Here is a 20451-nt window from a genome sequence, read left to right on the forward strand (position 1 = left end):
CAGCCTGGAGCCCGTAGCATCTCCTGCCACCGCCGAACACCCCGTCCTACCAGCCTGGAGCCCGTAGCATCTCCTGCCGCCACCGAACACCCCGTCCTACCAGCCTGGAGCCCTTAGCATCTCCTGCCGCCACCGAACACCCCGTCCTACCAGCCTGGAGCCTGTAGCATCTCCTGCCTCCGCCAAGCAGCGATCCTGCCACCTGGGACCCCGCTCCATCACCTCTGTCCTCCCAGTAAACTTCCACAAAAATGGATTATAACACGCAGCATTTTTATTAAAAAACAAACTTTTTTTGCTATTTTACTCCTCAAAATTTGGAGTGTATCTTCTAAACTGGTGCGTCTTATAATTTGCATACGGTATATTTATCAAAGCAAGTGAGGTATGAATGGCACCCATGCCTCATTAATGTGCAAAGTGCTGTGGAATGTGTTACTGCTATTAAGAATAATAAGAATAATACTTATTTTCTTAACAATATTTATTTTAGATATGTTGAGCCCTTATTAGATAAATCCAGACTGTCATTGATATACTATTGCTGCTCAACATATAGACGGTCTTCCCACCTGTCATCACCTGTTGCATTTTTTTGTAAAATATTATATACAGTATTTAAAGTAAATGCCACGATTTATCGCTCCATAAAATCCCTGTTTTACAAAATCCCACATGACCGTTTCAGCACCTCCACAAATTCAACAAGACTGACATTTAAAGCTATACTATAAGAAAGACAAAGCGACCGGCTCGGATTGTTTGGATTGTATCATGTCGGTATAAATAGCCGTGATTGACTGTTTTCGGGGAGCACATGTGGAAGTCATTTGTGGCATTCCAGATAGATTAAAGCATGGTTACAAAGAATCTCCCTTAATTTTTTTTCTAACCAGTGTGAATAAAGTTTCAAAGGGGATTTTCTGTTGTTTCTTTTAAAGGGTACCACGGTGGAGTCAAATGCAGGGCAAGTGGATGAAGTGGCCGTTGCTTGCCAAGAAAAGTTTGAGGAAGGGAAAAAAACACAAAAACAATTGAAGTGCGCCCTGATAGTTATATTCTAATCACACCATTACCTAAGCAAGTTTCTAGACCTGGAAAGTGTTACAGTACACCTGGTGTTTCATGCGAAAGCGCCATCTAAGCCTGATTACCATATGAGAAGCAGATGTTGTATATTAATATGAATGAATTAATCTGCAGTCACTCGGGGTCAGGCCCTGACAGGCCAATACTTACACTTATTAAAGATTAGCTAATTTCACTCCATGTCTGAGTGATTTGTATTACAATGGCAATGTGATCCTGCAGGCCGCGACGCTTAAAAAGGGCTCTGAATCTTTTAATAATTAGGCTCCAATAAAAGATCTCTAGATACGTTGTAATACATAGTCTCCATGCTCCTTCTGGACTGTATGTCTTCAAACAATGGAGTTGTCCAGGGTGAATTGCTGCGCACCAATGGTCACAGTGGTCAAAATAGGAACAAGTGAAAAACAATGTGTATAGAAGACTGAAGGGCTGGATGGATATTGTTAGACATACAATGCATTTTCTGCCTTATTTGATAAGCACAGACAAACATTTTGAAGTCAAACATGACTTATGGTGTGGCTTAGATAGAGCGGAGTACAAGACTGCAGGCAATCTCCATCTACAGGCTCCTGAGATATTAATCCAGTGATTGATACATATTGTGACTTATTACATACTTCGATCAAATATGCTATATAACAGCGGCTTGCTCAGTGGGTGTTGTATCAAGGGGTTACCAGAATGGCAGACCCTTGGAGAGAGGGGATGCAGCCTCGGTAGTCACATCTTTTTTTTTTTTTGCTACTGTGTGGTTAAATCCTATGCAGGACCCCCCTTTGTAGATCAAATGGCATTTAACAAGCAAATGGGTGCATTAGGCCCAAGAGAAAGCCAACTTGGGGGCATTTTGTTTTAGGTAGCAAAATCCATCCCTATGCTATCTTTTAAATATGCCACAGTTTCAGTGTTGCCCTCCAAATAAAGTCTATTAGCTAGCAGTTCTTACAAGATGAATACAGTTAGGGTATGTTCCCACGGTCAGAAAACGCTGCAGGTTGGACGCTGCGTACTTGTACAGCGTCCAACCCACAGTGTCCACATGTTACAGCATAGTGGATGGGATTTTAAAAAATCCCATCCACTATGCATACACAGGCGCCTGCTGCTCACCTGCGGAGATGGACATGTGGCGCGGCTCTCCAGACCGCAGCATGTCTATTTATCTTGCAGAGACGCGATTCTCCCCAAGATTAATGTCACCCATAGAATGTATTGAATGTGGTGATTCCGCACGGCTCAGTGATCACATGTGGATTCACCTGCGTTCAATAGACAGCAGTGCTTTGATCGCAGCAAACATGCACTATGTCCAAAGCACTGCCAGTTCCGGATGGTCTGCACATGCCCTTAAAGCTGGAAAAATTGTGGCACTATCTGTATAAAGAGCATGGGATCATCTTTATTGAAGGCTCCCTTCTGATCATGTAGCTAAAGTGATCAATGCCAACAGCAGTGATGCTAATAAAGTACAGCATGTGACATCAGCGATTGGCTGCAGTGGTCACATCCTAGTCTGACATGTCATCCGATTAGGAGTAAAACAAAACCAGTGAGGGGATAATGGAATATTGTCCCTATCGTAGCAGGGAAATTTATCAGGTATTTACTTAAGCTAGTAACATACATATTACATTTTAGCATGTTTTTAAATTGCCCAGCATAGATCAATCAAATTAGTCATCAATTTATAAATACCAGAATATAGTTTTCCATTTTGCTTGTAATTTCAATAAAAAAGCACTGAATTTGTATTTCATATTCACAAATTAGTTTTTTAAACCAGATGAATCCATAAGTTTACTTTATGCGAGTGGGAGGAGGAGAGCCATTATTTCTGGCTTTATTATTTCAGGCCTTTTGTTCTGTCGAGTGTACGTGTTAGTGATATTCTTCAGGACATTTTTTAAAATCCCATTGAAATGAAAAGCAGATGTTTAAAGAGGGGGTAACCTGCTGAATGTGAGGGGTTAGGGGCAGGTTTGTAAGGACATTTTCTTTGATTCTTTCATTAATTTTCACGAGACACTAAGCATGGATCTTGTAATGACTGTCACATGTAAAAGCAGAATAAAAAGACACTGTTCAGGTCAGTGTATCGGGTGGCTGGGTGGGCTGTGGATCAGGTTTTGGCTGTGCGATTGATTAGTAATCGCCTGTTACACCACTTTAATGATATTTTTTAAGTAAATCAATTTCATGCACACATGCTGCAGTTTACTAATGTGTTATCAGATGGCAGTTCATGTGTTCCTGTATAAACATGTAAGGTTGGCAGATCTATCAGCAGAATACAGGCTGCACTGAAAGGATCCAGACTACAGGCTGCAAGGCAATACCCTAAAACTGCATTTACCTGTGTTAGTCTAGACTTTCTGTATGCTCCAAAAACAGGGTTGTAGTCCTCAGTTACACAATGCAGTTTGGTCTATACTTTGGCATTTTAGTGCAAAAAAGAGTAGAGTCCAATAATATATTTGAGACACACTTGATGTATGCATATGTAAATGGAAAAAAAGTGCTAAAAATATATAATATTAGGTTCAGATTCAAATGTAAAGTGATTTTTATAAATACATAATAGTGGGAACTGAAATGTTCTGTGTTTGAAGGGAGTGTGTCAGCACAAAATGACTGCTCAGACCTAGCAGAGGTGGGCAGTGCGCCCTTGATATGGTCGAACTATTCAGTGCTCCTTCCCATCCATTTGTCTTCCGTCTATCTCTGTCCTCCTATAACTCCAGTAAAACCAGAGCTGTCAGTCAAGGACATGGAAATAGATGGAAAAGAAGTACCTGGACATTGAACTGTTTGGCCTTCCTAAGGTTGTACTGAGCGTTGGTGCTTGGTTTGAACAGTCATTTTGTGCTGACAGACTTGTCAAAAAACGTTATTAACCTGAAGGTATGGGCTTAATCTGCAGATTAATAGTGTTGTAAATCCATGTGGCCGCTGCACTTAAAGGGGTTTTCCCACAAACAAAAGGTTATGCTAATTAGTGATGAGCGAGTGTGCTTGTTACTCGTGATTTCCAAGCATGCTCTGGTGGTCTCCAAGTGTCTTGGGCGTGCTTGGAGATTATGTTTGAGTCCACAGCTGCATGATTTGCGGCTGCTAGACAGCGTGAATACATGTGGGGATTCCCTAACAAACAGGCAATCCCTGCGTGTATTCAACCTGTCTAGCAGCTGCAAATCACGCAGCTGCGGGGACTCAAACATAATCTCCGAGCACGCCCAAGATACTTGGAGACCACCCGAGCATGCTCGGAAAACCCGAGTACCAAGAATACTCGCTCATCACTAATGCTAATCAATCAATAGATCTTGTAGTAATAAAAATTTTCACAACTAGATGTGTTTAAATAAAATGCATTACAGCATGGGATTGCAAATGATTCTTTCTTTGAAGTAAAACATTGTTACAAAACGGGCAGGAAAATGCTTTATCTCACACAAAGAATCATTTGTGATTCGCTGTAATGTCTGTATACTCAATTTTACTTCCTGCCCAGTAGCTGTGGTATGATCAGACCATGTCCCTGTACGGTCAGACACAACCATTACACAGCACACAGCAGAGGCACATTTATAAGATTACCTCAGCACTGGAACATTAAGTGTATGTGTCCACGTTCCGGAACGCTGCGTGTTTGACGCTGCCTATAGATGCAGCGTCAAACACGCAGCGTCCAGATGTTACAGCAAAGTGGAGGGGATTTAATGAAATCCCGTCTCCACTATGCGTGGTAACACGCACCCGGCGGCCCTGCGACTCTGGACATGTGACGCGTCTTTTAAGATCGCAGTATGTCCGTATACCTTGCGGCGACGCTGCGTCGCCGCAAGGTATAACACAGGGCCCTATGTGTGGGGTGCGATGATCCCGGATGTGTGCTATGAACACATCCGGCATCATCGCGTCACAGAAGGGGGCGGAACTTAGCGCGGAGCAGGTTTGCCGCTCCAACAGAACCGCCGGCCATCCTGAAGGTGGACACGTACCCTAACACATCCAATTGTAGAACTTACTATTATTCTAAAATCTATTGATTAACTTTATTCCTCCTAGCAGTTTCTGGCTTTCAGTCATAGAGGCGCCACCAGCACAACTACAGTCACTGCTCAGTACATAGTGAGCAGTGGCTGTACCCCCGTAAAACCCCCTCCCACCAGCACTGACGGACAGCTTGCTCAGGAGTGCATAAGTGCTGAGCCGGCTGTCAGTCAGTCCCATGGTTGCAGCTGCCGCACACTATGTGCTGAGTGGTGACTGAAGATGTGTCCTGTCACGCCTCTATGACTGAAAGCTGGAGGTTTCTGGGAATCAGAAAATTAATTTCCTCCCACGGCCATGCTTTTATTCTGGCGACCACACGGCTCTAGAATGCTATTAACGTACTGATTAACCCCATATCTGCAGGTGCAGGTTAATCGCATTTTTACATGACCTTTAGGCTATGTGCACATGTTCAGGTTTTTTCGCGTTTTTTTCGCGGTTTTTTGCGGTAAAAACTCTATAAAAACTCATTAAAAATGCATACATTATGCATTCTATCATTTAGAATGCATTCTGCATGTTATGTGCACATGGATGCGTTTTTTTCCGCGAAAAAAACGCATCGCGGTAAAAAAAATGAGCATGTTCATTATTTTTGCGGATTTTCTGCGTTTTTCCCGCAATTCTATGCATTTGGGAAAAACGCACAAAAAACTTGTCAAAATCGCTGTAAAAACGCATGCGGATTCCTGGCAGAAATGTCCGGTTTTTGTCAGGAAAATTTCTGCAAGAAATCCTGACGTGTGCACATACCCTTAAGTTCTCAGGGGTGAACTCAAAGGTAGGAAAAGCTTCAGTTGACTGTAATTTGCAGCATTTCCCATCTTTGTGTCAGTCCCAAAACTCGAACCCACCTGCATTTATATAGAACTGAATTTACTCAGTTTAGTATAACAATGGTAATGTAAGTTCGACTTTGTAAAGTGGGGTCCAAATTTGCATCTGTAACAGTCACTAAAACGTGCACTCATAGTGGTTGTCTGAACCCCACCAAATGTGGTAAAGTCCTGGTAGGGGTGCGAAAGGACAAAGATGTCTGTGCTCCCTCTTAAATCTTTGGTCTTATGCGAGATATTCAGCCAGTGTCCTCTGCAGAATGTTGTGAGCATTTTATAAGTGCTGTAGACCCCTTTATATGACGCTGTAGAGGTGCACAGATTTTACTAGGGGTTAAAAGTTTTCTTTTACAGAGAATAGCCGGTTTGGCATGTATCTATATTTAAAGTACAGCAAACAGGTTTCAGAATTAATATGTTTGTCACTTTGACAGCTGCATCGGGGAATTGTTACAATCCAGTTGCTTTTCAATTTGATGCTGTATATATTGTGTCAAGGAAAAACATGCTGTCACCTTCAAACAACAGGCTGGCTTGGTCACAGGAGATTTCGGTCACAGAACTTTAAAAGCCTTTACAGAATGTGACAAATAAATAGTATTATCCACACGCAGTCCAGGCTCTGTTAGCCCGTGATAAGTAAGTTCAAAGACAGTGCGACTGAGAGCGATGTGAAGCGTGTAGGTGTACGGAAGATGTCCTCTTCTCTCAATGAACTCTTAACTAAAGCCCTCTTCTTAATACCTCACTTATGGAAATTTCAGCTTAAAGGAGTTGTCTGTGGAGTAAATAAACTAAAGAAGCCACTAACTAAAGAATCCCCCACCTTTATTGCCTTATCTCTCCCCAGTCTTTACTTCCTGCTGCAGCAATGACATCCCACCACAGGTACATACATATGACCGCTTTAGACAATCATTGTCCTCAGCAGTGATGACTGCTGCTATCGATGAGAACACTAGAGATGAGTGGATGGCGTCTTGCAACCCCGGTTCACGATCCAGGTCAGTGTTATCTACCCGAGGACAGGTGGGAATTTCCTTACCCTCCGGTATCCGAGGTTCAGCTTATGTTTAGCCAGGCTGATGAGATATCACTGTCATGCAAGGTCGGTGAACCACGCAGCTCTTGTACACGGCCTAAGAGCACTGACCTGGACTATGGTCCGTGGTGGCAAAGCAATCTGTCATCTCTAGAGGCCACTGAGACAGCATGTAAATATAGTGCAGTGAAGACCACCGGAGTGGCAGCACTGAAGCAGTGGGTGGTCATCTCTCGAGACCACTGAGACAGTATCTAAATATAGTACAGTGAAGACCTCCGGAGTGGCAGCACTGAAGCAGTGGGTGGTCATCTCTAGAGTCCACTGAGACAGCATGTAAATATAGTGCAGTGAAGACCACCTGAGTGGCGGCACTGAAAAAGTGGGTGGTCATCTCTCGAGACCACTGAGACATCATGTAAATATAGTGCAGTGAAGACCTCCAGAGTGGCAGCACTGAAGCAGTAGGGGGATTTAACGCCTACTATACTTCTGTAAAAACTGGGACTGCCCATGTAAGTTTTTGTAGAAGTGTTGATTGTTGTTAGCCCTCATTAATGAAAATTATAACCATCGAAGAATGAATAGTCACTCACAAGATAACTACAAATTCACTTTTTATTAATGTATGAAATATTAAACAAAGTTACGGTAAAATATGTGGGGAGCATCACACAAAAGAAAGTTCATGGAAAACGTATCAGGCGTGGAATGTGTGGTCAGTGTTCTGCTCTATAATAAGTATATGGCTGTGCATTAAGTACATAGTACTGATAAAAATAGGGTATACTAATGAACAGGTAAATAATATACGGTATACATCCATTAATGAAGTGCATACAGTATAACATAGATGCATAGCATAAAAATAGTTCAACACAAATGTCAAACGTTAACATACCATATGCTGTATTAAAAGAGACTGTCCAAAAATGTAGACTCCCCAGGACACCAACGTACGTTTTTCCTTAGCTTTCTCTTGGAGTATATACCGTATATCATTAATATATTATATATCATTAATGTCTAGGATATATGCTATTTTTTCATAAATTTATTACTTAGTTTTGTTTCTTTTTGTTTTTATTTTACACAGATTTTCATTCATCCAGGACCAGAAGTGGATTTGTTATTAAGCAGCAAATGTGGAAAATTTTATCTGCAGGATCAAAAAAAGAATGACCTGTTGGTACAGATACGAAAAACAGCTTAAGGTACGTAATTAGCACTTCAGCCCTTGTTTCCTACTCACTGAACACTAGGCTCTGTTCATGCAGATGTTGATTCATCAAGCAGTTTTCTCAAGAATTCTGGCATAAAATAATTGAAATTTCTCAAAATTTTTATGCAACTTAAAGCTGCAAAAAATGTTGTGACATTGGGCATTTCTATGCCAGCTCTAGCCATTTTTGGAAAAGATGGCAGAACTCGGACTGGGCGTGACCAAGCACAGCCGGCAAATTCATCACAAAAGGGGTGTAAATTGCGACAGAAAAGTACACCATCCCTTCCTGGCGTTCATTTCTGGCGGTGGTGGACGGCAGGTAAATGATGGGCCAAATTTGTGAATTAGGTGCCTGCCTCTTAAATAAGCACTTAAAATTGCTCATTTGGCCTTGCTACCCAATACATTTTTCTTAATTAGTCTATGATATCACATGATTAAAACCAGACTAGACAAATCCTTCTAAGCTCTATGTAGAAACAGGACGTCTTTTTTCCCTGTATGAATGAGTCATCATTAGAGCTACAATCCTACCTGACTGAAAAGTCTCTGGCCAGCCCAGTTCCAACTCCTGATCCACCTGCCCGCTTGCTTTTATCTCTCTTCCTTGTTTCCTTTTGTCAGTGATGTAGAATTGTAGTTCTGATGATGACTCATTCAGAGAAAATATACTTTCTGTGTCTATATAGAGCTTAGAAGGATTGAGCTAGTCTGTTTTTACTTACGAGATGTCAGAGACCTAATGGAAAAGGTAAGAATTAACTGAATAGGAGGGCAAAATGAGCAATTGTACCTACATAGTGCTATATAATATGATGATTGCAGTATATTAAGAGGATAAAACCTTTGATAGGCGTGCTTCTTTAATGAATGTGGCACAGCTTTCTCCAGTGCCTCTTTCCATTAAGACTGATATATTCCACTGCATTGGCATAAGTCAGCCCCAATGATGAATGCCTTTCAATACCCTTTTCTATACAGTTATAAAAGGTGAACCAATGTGTTGTAGCTTAAATGATGGGAAAACACACTTCTGGTATCAGATGGATGAGCGGTGCATTCCAAAAACAAAAATGGCATTTTGCATCTTCCATATTCTCGATATAGATACGGAACCAACACATGATGACACCAGGGGCACCTGATAGACCTTATTGACTACATTGGGGTTGGTAGGGTCTCCGTCATGGGGGCTGCGCTCTTACCCAGCATTTTAAGTCTACAAAGCAGAAGTCGCCTCAGATATACTTATTACAGTTCATTAATGTTCCTGAGCACTTCTGGAGAACTTAAACTTTGCTGTGATGTTAAAATTTCATCTGTGTTTCTTACACAGGATTTTATTTTGTTTCTGTTCGCTTTGACGAATAATGTTCCACACATCATTTCACTTGAGAAACTGATGCAAATCTCCCGTCACAGCTTGGTCTAATGGGGTCATATTTGCTGTGCATTCTAGTGGTTGGATACTCAGCTGAAAGATGGGAAATAATCCATCTCATTGTTACCATGTTACTTTTCCTTTATAGTTCAATCGGTTTTCGGGCTGAGTTTGTCATGCCTGACATGTTTTCTTCTTGAACATGAGGAATTCTTTTACTTTCATCTTGCTTCCTCCCATATCTATTTTTGTGGGTTCACATTTTCAGTTTGTATTTTTTAGGGCAAAAGTATAGATTGTTTGTTATTAACATCAGTGTATTAGTCATTATTATATATCATTCATCCCCTATAGCAGAGCAGTTTTTTATTGCACAAGACGCTTTCCATTGCAGCGTGCAATCTTATTTCCCCATGAACAGATGCATATGCAGAGGAGCCTGGGCAAGTAATTTATACTATTCTGTACTATAGCACTAGGTGATTTTAAGGCCTCCTTCAGACATCCGTGATTTTTCACATTTATAGAAAAGGTCTGCTTCATCAGTGCTTTCAATCCAATTGTAATCAGTGTTTGGTCAGTGTTTCAGTTTTTGTCATCGGTTTCATCAGTGATTTTCACGTATGAATATATAAATGACAGAGCTTCTCCTATTCACTACGTTAATCACAGACGTTAAGGGTATTACACACTGATGGATCTGATTTTAACAGAAGTGTGAAAGCAGTCGTTGTCCGCCATGTCTCACGGTTTTCTCTGACATCCCGGCACCTGCATTTGCAATATTAGCATTACCACACTCTATGATATTGTCCTGGATGTAAAGAAAATAAAATTGGACTGATTTACCTGCACACTGGGTGAGCGCTGACATTTCTTCCTCTCCTTGAAAGCTTTGAAATATCTTTTGGATCTTGCACCACCCTGAAAAGTTCTGTGCATGAGCGTGTGAAATAGCTACAGTATATGGGTCATTCAGACACTTAAAAAAAGCTTTTGAAATTGGTGCCCGGACACTCTATTCTGCACCATAGTCAGTGTCCAGAGGGGCACAACAAACCTTTCTAATACATAGTTTGAGTAAAGACATTGTAGTCAAAATATTAATAATGGAAGGTATCTTACCCACACATAAGAGGGAGGTTCGGGTTGTCTCCAGAAAACGGATAACAATAACCCCAACGTTCGTTTCACGTGTTCAGTACATACAGCTTTCTGAAGGAGAAGTTATGTGGTGTTACCTGCCACAAACTTTTTCTAACTGGGGTAATGGAAAACCATGTTATCGGTAACCAACCAATGAGGTTACTGTGTGTCGTCACATGAGCGCCTCACCAGCTGCGTCACACCCATGTGACCCGGCAATCAGGTTGAAAGTGCGCATGAGCGGGAGCGTGGATATAACTATGGCTCCCGATCAGGGGCACAGAACATTAAGATGGCGGGCAACTCGTCACGAGCACAGGGAACGAGGGCATGCTCACCATAGTCTTCATAGGAATCAGCAGACAATGAATACATCATAACAATGATGAACCTTTTTATATAAATCTTATAATTTCTACCAAGAGAGTTAATTTATTAACCGGGCAATTAAAATAAATAATAAATATAAAAGAGGTTTCATTAGGACATATATGGATCCTCATATTGTATAATATCTTGCCGATTGAGGTTTTCTTTACCATAATATAGAAGAGTCCTATAGGTCGAGAGGGAAAACTACATTTTGGTGTGTAAACTGGAATAGAATAAGGAAAAAACGTGAACAAATTAAAAATCTGTTAAGATAGTAATAGGGATTAAGAAGCTGTGAATCTAGTGGACACAATCAAGAAGGACAAGAGGGGGAGTCTTTATAAAAAAAGAAGCAAAGTGACTCTCTTGGGCTGTTTAATGTCATTGTTCCCAAGGTTATAATCCATTTTGTTTCACACTGTGCTAGGAGCTGCTTGATATTACAACCTCCGATACCAGTGTGAATAACATCTATGCCCCTAACCATAAATCCTTACGGTCACAGTTGTGGTGGGCCCTGAAATGCCGGGGGAATGTTTTAAGTTTAGGGGGGTCGGCCACTGTCTTGGTCGCGCCAATATCCCACACATTCTCTTGCACTCTTACCCTGAACTCTCTTGAGGTAGGTGCCATGTAAATAAGTGGGCAATTACACGTAGCAAAGTAGGTTACATTCATGCTACTACTTGATATATGTTGTTTAATCTGAAAATGTTTGTCACCATTTGCTGAGTACAAAGAAGTGCATCGAAGGATATTGGCGCGGGCAAGACCGTAGCCGCAGGTATAACATCCCTTAGATGGTCTCCTTGAACCAAACGGGTTTGCTGTTGGTGGGGCATAGTGGCTGTTGACCAGTAAATCCTTAGGGTACCGTCACACAGTGCAATTTTGATCGCTACGACGGCACGATTTGTGACGTTCGAGCGATATAGGTACGATATCGCAGTGTGTGACACGCTCCTGCGATCAGGGACCCCGCTGTGAATCGTACGTCGTAGCACATCGTTTGAAACTTTCTTTCGTCGTCTAGTGTCCCGCTGTGGCGGCATGATCGCATGGTGTAACAAAGGTGTGCACGATATTGTATACGATGTAAAGGGCGGAGGAGCTGGCTACGTAGGAGCGCTGAATTCTCCACCTCCCGTGTGCTGATTGGGCGGTACAATACTGTGCGCTCATTCGACAAAGGACTATTGTTCCCAGCGGATAAAACCGGAGCTCTCGAGCGCGCTATTCATTTCTCTCTGTAGCATGTGCTGTAAACAGAACTCCTAAATTCGCTGGATTCCCTGGACTTTTAACTACTAGACTTTTACCGCAAAAGGTATGTATAACGCTACAGCGTAGCATATGTTGCGCTTCAACGGGGATAAACGCTGGAGTGTGGTCGATTGTTCCTTTGAGTAGGGTAGGCCTGAGAACCTCAGGTACACAGCTGTAGCGTGGCCCAATTAATTAATCCTTTTACAGATCGAGATGGTTGACTGCCCCATTTAATACCAGTAGTAACATATATAGTTATTAGATCAATGGTCAGAACATTGTTTTGTAAGCACGTGTATTTATTGTACGTTTGTTTTCTTTTTAGGAACTATGCTCACTTCCGATGAGAGTTCTGTTGTTGCTGCTGCCCTGGTGTTTGAGGCAGCACGTCTCCAAGAGGAGAGACGTCCTAAACGAAAACGTCGCATGTGGACCCGGAGCTGGCTGCAGAAAAGATCCACATTGTCACACATGGGTCTCATAAGAGAGTTACGTGACAATAACCCTCATGATTTCCGAAACTACCTTCGGATGTCCGAGGAATCCTTCAAAATAATACTGTCTGCTGTTACGCCACTCATACAAAGGCGTGATACGCCGATGCGTGCAGCCGTGCCCGTGGAGGAAAGGTTGGCGGTGACACTGCGGTTCCTGGCAACAGGAAGGTCTCTTCAGGATTTGCAGTTTTCCGCCGCTGTTTCCAGACCTTTCCTGAGCGTTGTGATTCCGGAGACATGCGAGGCCATTGTGCAGAGCTTAAGGCATTATATGGAGGTACTACTATATTTTTTTTGGCTGCTGTGTTATGTCGATATATTATACTAGCTATTGAACCCGTTCTACGCCCTGATGGCGAGCATTTCTATTGGTATATGTTCTACATCCTATCATGTGCTGCTCCCATCCTGCGCCCCCATTCAGACATGTGCTGCTGTGATCCTGCGCCTCCAGTCTGACATGTGCTGCTACCATTTTGCGTCTCCATTCTGATATGTGCTGCTCCAACCCTGCGCCACCCTTCTTTTATTTGCTGCTCCCAACGTAATTTTATTGATTATATAATTTAGATATATTGTTTAGCACCCCCTCTGAGTCACCGAAGCCATCTGATAAAATGGCTGCCTGCATACTCAGGGTTGTTGACTTTGTTATACTAATCCATACTGCGCCTCAATCACTGTAGGATGTCCACATGAGAGTGTATGTGCATAATATATTTGACCTAATTTGTACATGTTTCCTTCTCATCTTGCAGTTTCCCAAGACGGCGGATGACTGGAAGAGGATTGCTTCCGATTTTGATGAGCTGTGGCAGTTTCCAAACTGCGGTGGTGCATTAGATGGAAAGCATGTGCGCATCACGCAACCAGCCAACTCTGGATCCTTTTTTTTCAACTACAAAGGATATTTCAGTGTGATCCTCATGGCCCTTGTCAATGCGAACTATGAGTTTGTCGATGTGGATGTTGGCATGAATGGTCGAGTCTCCGACGGTGGTGTTTTTGAACACACTTCATTTGGGGAAAGCTTGAGGAACAATGAACTGCTGTTGCCACTAAATGAAGACACAAAAGCAAACCTAAATTTTGTCTTCATCGCTGATGAAGCTTTCCCTCTTCATCCACATTTGCTGAAGCCATTTGCACAGAGAACACTCACACCGGAGCGCAGAATCTTTAATTACCGGTTGTCGAGGGCCCGTCGTGTGGTTGAAAATGCCTTTGGGATTATGGCAAATCGGTTTAGAGTGTTCCACACAGCTATCAACTTGAAGCTGCCGTCTATAGACTTTGTGGTTTTGGCATGCTGTGTGCTCCATAATTTCCTGAGACGTCATGATACGAGCTCCTATTCTCCTCCTTCGTTTATTGATGCAGTGGACGCAAGAACCGGAGATATTGTGCCCGGGGAATGGCGTACACAACCTGATAATTTTACAGCTCTTCAAGCACTTGGATCTGGCAGACAGGCAGACGATGCAAGGGACTGTCGAGATAAATACTGTCAGTACTTTAATGGTTCTGGAGCTGTACCCTGGCAGGATCGCGCCGTATAAAAAAATATTTTTTTTTGCTTTGCTGTCATATAAACCTCTCTAAATAACTTTAAATGTGATGCCTATAAAATGGTGCTGTTAACCCTTATAGCTTGGTAAACATTAAAGAAAGAATGCGAAGATTTTTGGTTTTTTTTGTAACAATTTCTTGGTTTTAAATTATTAAACAACAAAATATAACATAAACCCCCCCCAAAAAAAATTATCTCCTTCCACGGCCCAAGAGGTGTCGCAGCGTCACGCCCTGCTGCTCTACTTGAGTCTGGAGGAGCGCTGCTGTCTGCTGCAGGAGCGCTGCTGTCCGCTCCAGGCGCAATTGTCTCGCCAGGAGCTCTCTTACGGTGGGCGGTTCTGTGGATAGAAGAGGTTGGAGAACCAACGTTGATTCCGCTGAAAATACATCTCGACCTCTGGGGCAGGACCAAATTTTGTGTGTTGTAAATTTCTATTTGGTCTGGCACCACAGGGCGATGTAAATTTTATTAAATTTTACAGTTTTAGTTGTCTATTGTGACATCCAGCAGAAAACCACTCGTATTATCTTGATACTTACGGAGAAGGGACGCCGGTTCCTCATTGCCAGAACCAGAGCTGCTAATTTCCCACCCCAGCGATCTGGCCACTGCTGCAGCACCTTAAAGGAAATAATAACAGATCTGGTTAACTATGGAACACGCCGTTGGGAAGCGCTCGCTGTTTTGGTCACTTACGTATGTTATGTTCTGGGGAGAATGCCGCCGACCCGGGGGAGGAAGAGGAGTGTCGGAAGGGAGGTGTTGAGGGTGTTGTAGGGGTGCGAGGCCGTCTGCTGTCTGGTGGTGGCGTGGTAGGCCGCTGGGTCATTACTGCATCTGTAATGTATTCAAATATTTCCGCTACCCTCTTATGTCCCGTATGCAGTTGAAAAACTGTAATCTATGATTGTTAACTTACGTGACGTCATGGACTGTGGGCTCCCGCTGGTGGTGGATGCTGTGGTGCTGCTGGCAATGGCAGGTACCTGTTGCCGCCGCTGTCTCTCTACACATAAAGTTAACAAACGCAATCTTTAAAAACACATGTAGAGTGCTGCAGATCAAAGCTAACAATATACTGAAACATAAAATTTATATCACACTTCACAGGGGTGCGAGGGTGCATGGTCGCAACAGATGGTGGAGGCGTGGTAGGCCGCTGGGTCATTATTGCGTCTGTAATGTCTTCAAATATTTCAGCTACCCTGTTATGTCCCGTGTGATGTTAAAAAAAATGCAATCAATGATTGTGAACTGACGTGATGTCCCAGACTGTGGGCTCCCACTGGTGTCTGAAGATGGGGTACTGGTGGCAATGGTGGGTCTCACTTGCCGCCGCTGTCTCTCTACACCTAAAGTAAAGAATCACAATGTTTACACACAAATGTTGAGTGCTGCAGATCAAAGCTTACAATATACTCAAACATAAAATAGAGATCACACTTTACAGGGGTGCGATACTCTGACATGTCTGTGGGCTCTGGTGTTCAATGGTCTTCCTGTCTTTGGAAAACGTATTATTTCATCAGTAGGCCAACCTCCTCCGTTAATATTTTTGGGAAACTGAGAAACTAAAAATAATGGACATCATAATAATTTCAAGATGGTGGTTGAGATTAGGGAACCCGACAAGTTTTCTCACGGACAACGCATATTCTGCTTGGAAAATAACTAAATTTTACAAAAACGGGGCATGTGTTTTAATGCATTTGAGGTCACGTTGGCGACCATGAGCACAAGCCTCCCTCCCAAACCCCCCCCTCCTGACAGCGTGCATCTCCCAATCCCCCCATACTAGTACTTGCCTCGCCTTGCCTCCGCACGCAACTCAGCAAACATTTGTGGCGTTTTATAGCGGAGGTCAGCCCATTTTTTACGCAGCTGAAGCTGACTGCGGCAGACGCCAAACCTCCTCTCCATCATTCTGGCTATGTGGCCAAGCACTTACCGCTTGTGGATGTGTGGGTGGGCAGGGCGGCTCTCCAGACCCTCATAATCCAGGGCATCCATCTGTCTAATAAAAAAAAGGAGCTCTGGCTGCCCCAGAGGAGCAGAACGCATTCTCGCCGCCATTTTAGATGGAATGACCCTGAACAGCAACGCCCAGAGGAGGAGCTTGACTCCGCCGTCCTGCCGCCAGATCGGCATCGCAATAGCGTTGCCGTTTATGGACAGCGTCACATTTGTGACGGCTGAGCGGTACGGAATGAACGCACATAGTAAATGCCGTTCGAAGGATGGTTATTTAACGTCGGAGCGTCACGTAATGTACGCTCGTGGTCTATGACGGCGTGATGACGTTACAGCGTTCCGGCGTGCCTGCGCTAGCTTGTTTTGGTTCCCTGACATCTTGATAATGGCTGCCAGTCGCCGTGATCCTCCTATGGGCATCCCAGAGCTCAAGTTCCTTATTGGAACAATGGATCGGATGCAGTACGAGACAACTGGGCTGGTGCTGCACCGCAACCAGCACAAGGATGAAGTTGTCCGTGTGGTGTCTGAGGGCCTCAGGAAGCGGTTTGGGATAACTCGCAGCAAGGCCCAGATTGTGAAAAAATGGGGCGATCTCAAGTCCAAAAGCCCAGAGCGCCTGCAGGAGCTTCGCAAGGAGATTCGCAGAGATCAGTACGCAGGTACCCAAAAGTATGTGGCACAGCTATGGGGCAGTTTGAACGTTGCAGAGCCACTATGTGCCACAGCTATGGGGCAGTATGAACGTTGCAGAGCCACTATGTGCCACAGCTTGAACGTTGCAGAGCCACTATGTGGCACAGCTATGGGACAGTTTGAACGTTGCAGAGCCACTATGTGCCACAGCTTGAACGTTGCAGAGCCACTATGTGGCACAGCTATGGGACAGTTTGAACGTTGCAGAGCCACTATGTGCCACAGCTATGGGGCAGTATGAACGTTGCAGAGCCACTATGTGCCACAGCTTGAACGTTGCAGAGCCACTATGTGGCACAGCTATGGGACAGTTTGAACGTTGCAGAGCCACTATGTGCCACAGCTTGAACGTTGCAGAGCCACTATGTGGCACAGCTATGGGACAGTTTGAACGTTGCAGAGCCACTATGTGCCACAGCTATGGGGCAGTATGAACGTTGCAGAGCCACTATGCGGCACAGCTATGGGACAGTTTGAACGTTGCAGAGCCACTATGTGCCACAGCTATGGGACAGTATGAACGGTGAAAAGTACTATGTGGCACAGCTAACTGCAGACCTACCTTTTTTTTTTCCTTCACAGAGGCAAAGAGACAGCACCGCCGCCGCCACGAGGCATCCCGCACAGCCTCTTCTGGATCTGTGCCCTCCGGGTCAACTCCTCCAGATCCTAGTAGGTTCCCACAATTATGTGATTTGGATTCAGTGGCAGGTCCCCTCTTCCCCCCCCCGCCCTCCCCCGGCAGCCAGTGTTGCCATATATGCTAACAGACCTTTTTTTTTTAATTTTTTTTTTTTTTTCCTTCACAGAGGCAAAGACACAGCACCACCGCCGCCACGAGGCATCCCGCACAGCCTCTTCTGGATCTGTGCCCTCTGGGTCAACTCCTCCAGATCCTAGTAGGTTCCCACAATTATGTGATTTGGATTCAGTTGCAGGTCCCCTCTTCCCCCCCCCTCCCCCGGCAGCCAGTGTTGCCATATATGCTAACAGACCTTTTTTTTTTTTCCCTTCACAGAGGCAAAGAGACAGCGCCGCCGCCGACAGCACGAGGCATTCAACATGGACTCTGATCCCGAAGTGCCCTCCGTGCCTCAACATCCTAGTAGGTTCCCACAATAAAGTTATTTTGATTTTGTGGCAGGCCCACTCTTTCACCCCCAACCCAAACACCCCCCCCCCCCCCAAGTCAGTATTGCCTTATATGCTGACTGTTTTTTTTTTCTTTTTTCCTTCACAGAAGCAAAGACACATCGGGAGACTACAGTGTTATTAATGTTATGTTTTTTGACCCACAGCTGTCGTCAGTGTGAACAAGGAGGATCTTGAAGCTGGCATAGAAAGGCTTATCCACACTATGGCGCGGATTCAGGAGCAGCACAATGTGGCAATGGAGGAGCTGCAGAAGCTTCGGGACATGTGCCAGCAGTTGGAGGCGGGCCAATAATACATTTTTGGTTGTTACATTAAAAATATTTAGTTAAACTATGATTCCATTTTTTTTGTATTAGTTAACTGTACATGAATTTGTTACGTTAATTTGTGCCCTCATACAGTGCTGTGATCGAGACACACCAATCAAACAGTCGTGATAGAATTTCTAATAAAAGCTTTTATTTGAAACATTATTTTAACAAGACAATAAAATAAAAAGTAATGTAAAAGAAGTTAGGAAATCACAAATTGTGATACGACGATTCTTCCGGCTGATAACTTTGGTGCCTGACGGGCGAAGCCATATGTGAAGGTATTGGCGTGTAGGAGTGGTTAGGGGGTGGCTGGACGAAGTGGGAAACGGGAACATTGTGTCGCATTGGTGTCTGACACTGTGACCAACCATTGTAATATGAGGGCTCTGTCCGCTGCATTGGCCGGGAATAGACCAAACGAGTGTGCTTGTCCAAATCGCCATCTGTACCCTTGTTTACTGCTTCCAATATTAGACGCTCCGCTAGTGTTCTTTGGCTGTCGTCCATTTTGGCCAGTTTGTCAACAACATAGTGTCCAAACGCCTGCAACGCAGGGCTAACATTGTTTGTTAACACCTTTTTTGCAAGGCTCAACAGTTCATGTGAAACGTCTGAGGTGGCTTTCCGTTTCCTTGGACCTTGCCTCGATTGAGTCCTGGCAGGTGCCAAATCTGTTGTCATGCAGTCCTGTGAACAGTCCAGTGTACTGTCCTGCGCACTGTCATCCTGGGGGAAAAAAAAAAAAACAAGTTACGAACCTGGCAACAAAAAGTTTGACCACCATAACCGCATCCAAACTATATATTCGTAGTAGGTAAAAAAAGGTTGTAATATATTTTAAGCTTAGTAATATTCTTTAACCTTCCCATTTATTTAATACTTTTAACTACACTGTTCTGACTGCTAGGGGAACCTGATGAATATTTTATAGTCTAAATAGTCTCAACAAGAGTACATCGGCAGCTTGAAGCGATACTATTTTCTATATTGCTTAGATGGTATGGTTTAGAAATATCGCCATTTCATACATATTATGTTCCCCATATAATACTTTACTGCGACAGGGTTACTTATGTGGACATGTTTTTGTAATAACTTCAAACTGATGTGATAATCAGAAGTATAAAACATAAAATGCAGAGAAAAATTATGTAATTATAGGACACATTGGTGAACTTTCGTCCAAAGAGCTACTTACTTGTTGCCCTTGTGACTCCTGCTCGGCGTGGTTCTCCGAAACAATTTGTTCCACAGGTGCCAACAAGCGAAAACACGTGGAAGTCCGTGGCACCTCTTGGTCCCTCAGAAAATTCAGATGTTCAAAATACCAAAGCTTTGGCACATAAACATCTTCGGTGGAAGCCCCGGACTTTGTAGTGTGAAGAACCTTGTTAAGCTCCTTCCTCCACACCGTGCGGAGCGCCTGAATTTTCTTTTTAATAACCGCTTCGTTTGCTGGCTCTTCTGGTGCATGACGATTGTAAAGCTCAATGAGCTTTAAATAACCCTCCTGCCTCTTTTCCCTGTTACAATACTCTGGAGATTTGATTTTCCAGAGGCAGGAAAAAGACTGGTATATTTCGATGAATTCCCTGATGAATTCCACACGATTTGACATCTGAAAAATAATTATAAAAAAAAAAAAAATTACACGGTTGACAAAGAGTCCTTTAAACAATACTTTTGCCAGTGTGCCAAATGCTTAACAACAACAGCCACACAAAGAGCTCATGCCTACCATCCATTGTTCCATCTGCCACGCCATAGGCCACCATAACCCAAAACAGTGTACCGCCTGCTTCACTACAGCAGCCACACAAATCGCT

At 43.6% G+C, this 20451-nt stretch overlaps 2 protein-coding genes and 1 long non-coding RNA gene across 5 annotated transcripts in view; 1 reads left to right on the plus strand and 2 right to left on the minus strand.

Annotated features, from left to right (window-relative positions):
- RARB (retinoic acid receptor beta) overlaps positions 1-20451 on the plus strand; it is a 985731-nt gene that overhangs the window by 211898 nt on the left and 753382 nt on the right. For all 3 annotated transcript variants that reach the window (XM_069730000.1, XM_069729996.1, XM_069729999.1), the window contains exon 2: positions 8126-8243. The gene's annotated coding sequence lies outside the window, so the exon portion shown is untranslated. The remainder of the gene's footprint in view (positions 1-8125; positions 8244-20451) is intronic.
- On the minus strand, positions 14546-15251 carry LOC138643593 (uncharacterized). Its single transcript, XR_011314201.1, has 3 exons — positions 15186-15251; positions 15029-15109; positions 14546-14826 (listed from the first exon to the last, which is right to left on the minus strand). It is a non-coding gene; the product is annotated as an uncharacterized lncRNA (long non-coding RNA).
- Positions 18749-20272, minus strand: LOC138642078 (uncharacterized). The gene is made up of 2 exons (XM_069730002.1): positions 19824-20272; positions 18749-19351 (listed from the first exon to the last, which is right to left on the minus strand). The coding sequence occupies exons 1-2, from the start codon at positions 20241-20243 to the stop codon at positions 18833-18835; spliced, it is 939 nt and encodes a 312-aa protein (XP_069586103.1). The 5' UTR covers positions 20244-20272; the 3' UTR covers positions 18749-18832.

This window comes from Ranitomeya imitator, chromosome 6 (genome assembly GCF_032444005.1).
Source record: "Ranitomeya imitator isolate aRanImi1 chromosome 6, aRanImi1.pri, whole genome shotgun sequence".
NCBI classification, from domain to species: Eukaryota; Metazoa; Chordata; class Amphibia; order Anura; family Dendrobatidae; genus Ranitomeya; species Ranitomeya imitator.

Bases quoted from the DNA above. Each gene is read 5' to 3' on its own strand.
- LOC138642078 (XM_069730002.1), bottom strand. From the start codon at position 20,243: ATGTCAAATCGTGTGGAATTCATCAGGGAATTCATCGAAATATACCAG. The intron at 19,352-19,823 runs GTAAGTAGCTCT...TTTTTCCCCCAG, and splicing joins AGGAGTCACAAGGGCAACAA to GATGACAGTGCGCAGGACAG.